General features: G+C 37.6%; 1 protein-coding gene across 1 annotated transcript; it reads left to right on the top strand.

The window, feature by feature from the left end:
* Positions 1-5,100: 5,100 nt before the first annotated feature.
* mrps16 (mitochondrial ribosomal protein S16) lies at positions 5,101-7,055 on the top strand. Its single transcript, XM_047584089.1, has 4 exons — positions 5,101-5,271; positions 5,475-5,505; positions 6,133-6,399; positions 6,605-7,055. The coding sequence occupies exons 2-4, from the start codon at positions 5,493-5,495 to the stop codon at positions 6,739-6,741; spliced, it is 417 nt and encodes a 138-aa protein (XP_047440045.1). The 5' UTR covers positions 5,101-5,271; positions 5,475-5,492; the 3' UTR covers positions 6,742-7,055.
* Positions 7,056-9,129: the final 2,074 nt, after the last annotated feature.

Here is a 9,129-nt window from a genome sequence, read left to right as displayed (position 1 = left end):
TACAAGAGCAGACACATTTTGAAAAAAAAAAAAAAGATATGTAAAAAGAAAAAGTCTCTTTGTTAATGAAGTTAAAAGTAATGCCTTCATTTTGCATGCTATTGCAATTAGTCTCACCACAACGATCTGAAAGATCCCCTCAGTAAAGGGAGATCACTTGACCCCCTGTCTGTGACCAAATCCCATCTTTCCATTAGGTGCTCTCTGCAACCATAACGTCTATCTGTGCTCAAGCTGGACACAGATGTTTAAAAAAGCAAGGAACGCCACAAAGAGCTGACAGTCTACAAGTCACACGGCGCCCGTGATTGAAAAGATCCATTATTCTGACTAAACAAGCTAAAGAATCTTATGAATATGCTGCTCCTTTAAAAAAACAAACAAACAAAAACATAAAGTTGATTCGTTGTTGAAAGACTCAAATTTGAAACATAGTTCTTGACTGATGTGAATTTACATGCTTGCTTTCTTAAAGCTGCAGGTCATACGTTTGTTTCAACCACCTGCAGCACAACGTGAAAGAATTTCTGTTTAACTACTCACCTTAAATAGGTTTCACAAAAAGCAAAATTTGTGTCAAGAACATTTTAGTCCGGGACATGAAGTGACCTGTGAGACTGTGTACCACTGATGACGTTCTCAAACTGACCGCTGTGTCTTTTTCTTCTTCTACCCAAAGACATCCCAACTGAATTGGAGAGTCAACAGTGTTCAGATTCATTAAATGGATGTCTTATGTGTCAGTAAGTTCTGCCTGAGGTGTCTTCTTACCTTCAGTGTGTATATGTCCCACATGTGTTGCTTCCGTCTCTTCATAAGCCTGAAAATAATCAATCATAAAGAAAAATTGCATTTAGGATTTCATCTTCTTCATATTTCGGTTTCAAAATAAATGTAATACATCACCACAATTAATATTCATGTAAAATAGAAATTCACCAACATACACAAGAGACAGTGTGGCAACAGTTTTACCCCATACATACCAGTCTCTGATGACAACTGCACAGCATAGAGCATCGCACTACATACCCTTAAGGTTTTTTTTCCTTTTTTTTTTTCAGTTTACATATTGCATCCACACCGCCAATATGGTCGGCTTGTGTTTGACGGCAATGACCTGAAATGCTGCCTATATTATGTTACATATACACAGTAATGCAGCATATACATCTGTTAAACCATGGACTTCAGTGTTGGCCAATTTCTCTGTGTTCGTCTTGGGCTGAGAAAGTACCTATCCTGAAATAGGAAACTTAAAAGATCCCAAACATAGTGTTCAATGAACTAAAGCATTTCTTAGTTTGGATGGACTGAAAAAAGGGGAAACTTTCCCAAACAGTTACAGGAACCACAAAAAAAGTTAATGTGGTCTGAAAATAAAAGACACTCTCAACAAAGACCTGTGTGTCATTTTGGGAAACACACTCTGTTGTTAGATGATGATCCATATTAGTTGTGCGTTAAATAGAAGGGTACAGCTGCTGAATAGTTGAGTTTAGGGCTTACCTGGAAATCTGGAGAAACAGCTGGGATAAAGATAATCTGTCTATGTCCACCTCCAAAGCTTTCTGCGTGTGTCTGCTTACTGCATGGACTGAACAAGTGAGCTATAATGTGTTAATTAGAGGTGCTGATAGGCTGATTCTGTTACATTTGGACAGACGCTAACTGTTTCACCCTGGTTCCCAGAGATTGTGCCAAGCTAAGCTGCAACCGCGAGATGTCACAGTTGCATTTTTTTTCATCACTCTCCACCAAAAACCACATAAACACCTCATGTACACGTACACATGTTAATATTAGCCATTTTCAGTGCATCATAATAACTACACATACTAGGGTTGGCTGGTTTTCTTGTTTTGTAGGTTTAATTGCCTTGCATTGATTATACCTAACATATGTTTAACCAAAGGTTTGTATCAATTATTCTAAATATGATGTCTCAGAGCATCTAATGTAAGGTGCCCAGATTTCTGAAATGAAATCTGGGGATATTTACAGCTCGGAGATAGAAAAAAAAAGATAAAAGAAAAAAAAAAGAAAGATAATTAAATGTTATCAAGATAAAATGAAGAAACGGGGACGATTACGGTTTCATGTATTTTTACATATTTAAACTGTTATGTCTGTAATGACATAGCAGCAGCGCGACCAGCTACCATAATAACTGTTGTTGTTGCTATTTCTTCTAAAATCAGGGACAGCTTTAGCCGGGGGACAGGTTATTCAAGATGGGGACTGTTACCGGAAACGGGGACATCTGGTCACCCTACTCTAATGTTCTCTAAACTGATTTAAAACAAACCCAACATATAGCTCCAAAGCGTTGATAAGAACAATAATTTAAGCTTATTGAACAGACACAGACAAAATCATAGTATGTCTACCTGAACCAACTCCCATTAAAACCTATTAAAGTACCTATTAAAGACTGTCGCTTTACTTCAGCATACAAAGGACGCGAAAAGTTTTTGAAAGAACACAATGTAAAAGCGAGCTCTGTGTTTAGTAGATACTAGAAACATCTCCCACATAATCAAATTAAATTCAGACATGTTTGACTAAAAGGTCTGGATCAGCTGTCCTCCTTTACAGCCGACTCTTCTTGCTTTTTTCCTGGTAAAATATCTGGTCATCTGAGCGTCTCTAACTGAACTGTCACAGATGATTAGAGGAGGAACAACTTGTCTTGGTATCCCAAAGAGCATGGGGTCCTCACGAGAGAGTGAGCAACCACTAGAATCAATGTCACCGTTCAGATAATCATGCATTGCCGATTCACCATGTAAGATGCATTTTGTTTGCTGCCTAACTGTGTAAAGCCTCTATTCATTTTCAGATTTTTCTACAGAAAAAAAACGTGGTCATCTCAACAATGATGCTTTCCTCTTGAAATTCCAGCCCTGGTTGTTGAGAGCATGTGCTTCGTTGTTCGTCTGGCGGCTGAAATTACTTCTGTGACAAACCAAACTGACAAAATTTTCAAAACTTTTTAAACTAATACGCTTGAAATCTTGTTATTCTTTCCGATTAAAGAAGAGTGAGAGTGTTATGACAGGAATAAGTCAATTAGATTTGTTTTAAACACGGCATACCATCAACCACTGTCTGTGAATTAAAGGGTTTTATTTTAACTATTTTTCATGTATCTCATGTAAATTGTATAATAATTCACAATACACACAAGTGCAGTGCTGTCTTGTATAGATATAGATCTGTTTGTTTGACTATTACAGAAAAAATTGTGTGTAGAGTGGCACTTGTGTAGTTCGTGTAGCACAATCAGGCTTACAATTAACTCCATGAAAAATGCATATTTCATAAAAGTTCTATGGTAACGTTTCTTTTATCTTTTTGATATCTGGTATAAGTCATTATTGGCTTTGAGTATGACAAGTCACGCAGGGACAGTACGATATTTTCAGAATTACAAACAAGGACTCATCTCTTTTGTACGTCTTCTGTGACCTCTCCTCGCAGAAAACCATGTGTTCGTCACACACACACTCTCAGAAAAACAAGCTTTACACAACAGGAGTGTGAAATCACCATGTTCCAAGGCTGGGAGTAGTGTGCGTGCGTGTGTGTGTGTGTGTGTGTGTGTGTGTGTGTGTGTGTGTGTGGTGGAGAGGGGGGCCAGTTGGGGTCCCACTGGGCAAAAATCTCTGCAACAGGCAAAGCAATGACCCCTGAATCCACGATCACTCTCAGGAAATCAGTGTTTCATCTTTGCTGGGGTCAACAGCAGAAACTGATTCGAAACCCGACGCGTTGCTGATGTAAAAGAGGCACACCACATGTAGAGTAGAAATTACAGATAGAACAATGTGAAGGATTGCATGACCGATAAGGCTTTTGTAACCAAAGAGCCTTACATTGAGTGAGCCATAATAACATTTACAAACCTGTAACCATGAATGAAACAGCTGGGTTTAATGCATACATTGCCCCAGCCAGTTCATTAGGTACACTAGTGAAAACAAATGTATTCTAATAAAACAGTCCTGCACTACATCTAATCTTCATGAAGGTTACGGTATTAAGCATTTGTTTAAAATAACGGGGAGAGCTCTTGATTGAACTGTGTTTCCATATCAGAGGCTTTGTAGTACCACTACTGAATTGTACGACACGTGTTTCGATTATTTTAACATCCCCATTTTAGTCAGTGGCCTAGGCTAAATACCAGAAGCACTTTTGTGTTCAGTTCAAAACAGTTTAGCACCACCACCACCTACTACTTTAAGCTGCTTCAACATAAACTGAACATTATAACAGGCACCTATATACTATATCCCAGGGGGATATTGAGCAAAACTGCATTTGTTTTCATGAGGGTAGCTAGTGACCTAACAGGTGAGTGTACATTACAGGGAAAATAAGTATTAGCACTGAATTTTAGTAAATTTTAGCACATTTACACATTTGGGCTTTAAAAAGACAACGTATTTATCCACAGAATAGATGGAAATATAACTATTATGAAGTAATACGGCTCTAAAATCTATGCTTCATAAATATTAGCATGGAATACTCAAATTTACAAATAAGTATAAGATTTACTTTGTGTATTTCCTCTGTATGCACCTATATACTTCAAATGAACTACATGTCAGAGCAAAATATTGCGCTGAAGATAGCCAAGAGTTAAAATACATGGTTATGAAATAAGGCAAGTTGGTTAAATATAAAGTAGTTTAAATTAAATACCAAGTAATTAAAAATGATCTCAACATTCTGTTTTTTATCATCACATTGACCCACGGGAATCTTAGTTTTATGGTACTCTCGCTATTTCTGTAGGTTTTTTAAATTTTACTTTCGACTGTCTTTCGACAACATTTTTTTAGCAACTCATGAGGTTTTAAAGTGCTTCTGCTATTGACGAACAGCGTGTATTTTGAGACTTACATTGCCGTTCCAGGGCGATATTAAAGACTGCGTTCCTCAAAAGTCTGAAGAAATATCTCAACCTCAAACGCGAACGCTGACTTTTCAAACTTTCTTGTTCAGTGCAGTGCAGGCCCCACCAGCCTCCTGTGGTAGAGCGGATAACAGTGCAACTGCGCCATCTAGCGCCTCGGAGACGCAAAGACGCCGCAATTGCGTCACTTCCTGTTTAAACATGGCGGCGCCCTGACAAATGTCACATTACTTCTCCTGTTTTAAAAGCATAGTAATTATCGCTTCTCATAACGCTCGTGCAGCGAATGAAAAAGAGGTGACACCGGTGAAGATTTTAGTTCACGCTGGCCCACAGCCTTAAAGGTATTGTCCTTTGTGTTCATTTGTAAACCACGTTCCTCTTTTGTAACGGGATCGTCCGTAGCTGTTAGCATTAGCCATACTGCTTCAAGGGTTGTTAGTAGTAGCTTACATCGATACTATGACTCGCTGTGTAAGCAGTATGATTTTTATTGAAAGTTGCACATATACACATTCTTTCAAATGTGACTTTTTATCTGTTGCAGGATATTTCAGCGATAAACATGGTGCATTTATGTGAGTATTCAGTCTGAACATGCTTTTTTTCTGTCAGCAGGGACTGGGCAGGATTTTAGCAAGACAAGTGCATATTAGTGATTTTAATGCAGACATGATTTGCGGGTGCAGTTTGATAAATAAGTTACTACAAAATAAATCACTGACTGGTTTCTATCTTTCTATCTTGCTCACCTGAACATAGGCGTGATTTAAGTATCAGTTCTGGCTGTTCAGTGTTTTATTGGTTCAAAATTCATTAAGCAAACTGATAATCCAAATTCTTTTGTGCAGCAAAGGCTACAAAGAAATGTGGATGTCAGAGAATTCACATCTATTGTAAAGTAAACTAAGAACAATTAAAAATATAGTTTATTAGTCATAAGCTATGACACACCGCTTTAATCTGTTAATCACTTGTTCTGTTATTCAAAGTCGAACGTCAAATACATTCATAATTTTTTCGTATTGATCAAAATGTGCTTCTGAATATACAATATAAATGTACTTTATGTCTTGATTGAAAGTACAGGTGAAAAAAAAAATGTTATATTCAATCCTCCCCTCCCTCACTCACAGGCATTTAGGTGCAAGAAACTCCTATTTTCTGTCTTTGACAATGGTTTTTCTGCTCATTGTGTTCTGCAGCATCGCTCCTCCTAAAGCAGTACCACGGGGGATATGTAGTCCTTCGTTTGGCTCTTGCGGGCCACAAACAAACTAACAGGCCCTTTTATCGGATTGTGGCAGCTTACAACAAAAGGGCAAGAGATAGTAAATATATAGAGCAGCTGGGTACCTATGATCCCCTCCCGAACATCTACAATGAGAAACTTGTCAGTTTCAACTTCGACCGCATCAAGTACTGGATCGGTTGCGGCGCACACCCTACAAAACCAGTGGCCAAACTTCTAGGTATGTATTCACTATGTATTCACCCTGTTATTCTAATATTTAGTAGACAAACATTCATGGTTTACAGTAAACCTAGCAAATGGAGATTTGTTTATTGAAGGAGGTTTGTCAGGATTGTACAGATACAGAATGAATGTTCATTTTGTGCTTATAACAAGCATCTGATCTCTCCCCCTCCTCCCACTCCCCTGCTCTCTGACCGCAGGGTTGGCAGGTTTTTTCCCTCTGCACCCTATGACTGTAACAGAGGCAGAACGTCGAAGAGCCCAAATGGAGCAGACGGCAAAAATAGCAGGAACCGAGGGTTCCTTGGAGGAAGAACAGAAGCAGACAGAAGTGTGAGAGTTAAAGCTGTGGACTGTGTGACTCTAGTTCAAAGGGATGTCATAGTGACTGCAAGGAGCAGCTTAAGAAAGCATCTTAGTTGCTTCAGTAGTCTCTGAACAATTCATCTCTTTATCTATGTGTGGACTGCAGCAGTAATAATTTGTATTCTTTTTCATTCATCTGTTTCATGGGACTTAAAATATTTCAATATTATTGCATTTATGTGGCGTTGACTTGCGGATTAGTCCTATAATCCTCTTTCCTTAACAGGAAATCTGCACCAACTGTGATTCATCAACTAATAAAATACGTTTTTCCTTTGAAATGGACCCATGACCCACCTTGCACTCATTACGCCTTCTTTTATCAATCAGTCTTTTTTTTTGGCAGACAACAGTTGAACGTGTTCACAGAAATCACCAGTGAGTGTTCACCATCTCAAGGAAATCAATAGTGTTTAACAGGCAGTCTTGACAGAAAATAACTTCCTCTTATGGTTTTACTTAAATTTCACATCTTTATTTATTCTGTACTGGGAGTTATAGCAACCTTTGTAAACTGCAAAGGCACTGATGTAAGGCTCCCAATGTTGATGATATCATATTTGGAGTGAAACATTGTTATGCAATGTGTAACAGAGTCAATATTTGCAGATAAAATTCAGGTATCATCAGGAGTATACTGCTACTTATGAGGATTATTTTTCACCAACGTGTATAAACTGCTGTCTCGCGTACCTGTCACATGTTAATCCTTTTGTGCTTGTTCTATCTTGAGCCTCTTGATATTGTACCACAAATATGGTTTGAATAGTTTCAACATTTATCTTTATCTTTATCCAGCATGAAATGGTTAACAGGGAATTTGTTCATTTTTTTGTTGTTTAACATTTAAAGAATGATTTTCTAAAAAGCAAACAGGTGTGGAGAGCTTTACTGAAACCTCTTATAGCCTCAAGATCATAGGGAAGTGTTTAGTCTTGTCAAAGCTCATTAATTGTTCTATTCAGAACATCAGTTATTAACCATGCTGAGGTTGTATTTGTGTATTCATAGTGTGACTACTTGATGTGTTTGTCGTGTTACCTACTCCATCATGTCCAGCTGGTTCAGTGTGTAAATACATTGAAATAAATGTTAGACAAAACTCTGAAGAAGAGTAATATGTAATAAGTCTATTAATAGATCACTTAGAAGTTAAATGTTCACGATGAATGAACTATTGACGGTTTTCTGATGTTACATAATGTCTATGAGGTACAGAATCCCACACTTTTTGCATAAACAACATCCATATAAACAGACTGTATACGTCAGCAGTGTAATGTATAACTAGGTGCATTCTATGACAAAAGTAGGAAAATATAACTTTTGAATTCAATGTTAATAGTTTCACATACCTAAATGGTTGTGAGACATATCAAGCACATTGAAATGTATGGAGAACGTCACTGTTGTCACTGTGACTAAATTTTGGTTAATAATTTAGCTTTAGGTAATAACACTTTTCTTAGGAAAACCACACCACAAAACCCCACCTCAGCCACACACCCTAGTCCTTGTCCACTTCAACGTCACTGAGATCGCATTGACAATCATGTAAAGGGTGTGAATGTGCTTTCACTCCAACAGCATGCCACAATGCCTAAAAAGTTTGCCTAAGGAGGATGCTGTATTGGTAACAACTACTGACATATATATTGCTTGCTACTGCCAGCAGGATCTTAACATCCAGTTGACAGATGAGTTTTAGGGGACACTACTAGAAGTTTGCTGCAGTGCTGAAAATTACACAACGCGTGAAGTATTCTTCTACAGTGGACTACATCCTTTTAAATACTGTGCGTGTTAGCGACAATTACCTGACTGCACAGGAAAATGACAGAGTGGAATAATCTGAAATCCTGTAATTGGATCAGGCTTTCTGCCATTCTTGTAACTCTCACTTTTGTAGTCGTGCTGATTCCGTTGGGTTTGTTTTTTACACAAAATAGAGGTAAGTCTGTAATTCTTTATTTCAGTATGAGGTTCTCTCACCTACATTTTTTTAAGTATTATTATGCATGTAACCCTGAGATAATCAAAAAAAAAATTATAAAAACATTAATGTCAGCTGTGATAATTCCTCAGCAATAACGGTGCCTGTACTTGGAGTTCAAATATAATTATTCTGCTCCTTTTTGTCAATAGGCTTTCTGATCTTCTTGTAATTACTAAAACTTATTTATAGTATTTTTTTTCATGATCTTTGGAGTAGAATTTTACATGAAAGTGCAGTGTTTTTAGTTGTTTGAATTCACACCATCTGGAGTATGTTCAAAGTTCAAAGAAATTCCATATCATACTTACAAATTTTCAGTTCCATACTTTCCTTTTACAACCATAAATGCCTTCAACATTGGAC

Source organism: Mugil cephalus, chromosome 4 (assembly GCF_022458985.1).
Source record: "Mugil cephalus isolate CIBA_MC_2020 chromosome 4, CIBA_Mcephalus_1.1, whole genome shotgun sequence".
NCBI classification, from domain to species: Eukaryota; Metazoa; Chordata; class Actinopteri; order Mugiliformes; family Mugilidae; genus Mugil; species Mugil cephalus.
The sequence above is the reverse complement of the archived record's forward strand: the minus strand, read 5'-3'. Positions and strand labels throughout refer to the sequence as shown.

Excerpts from the sequence above, each read along its gene's own strand:
- mrps16 (XM_047584089.1), top strand. Across the intron at positions 6,400-6,604 it reads ACCAGTGGCCAAACTTCTAG|GGTTGGCAGGTTTTTTCCCT; the intron begins GTATGTATTCAC and ends CTCTGACCGCAG.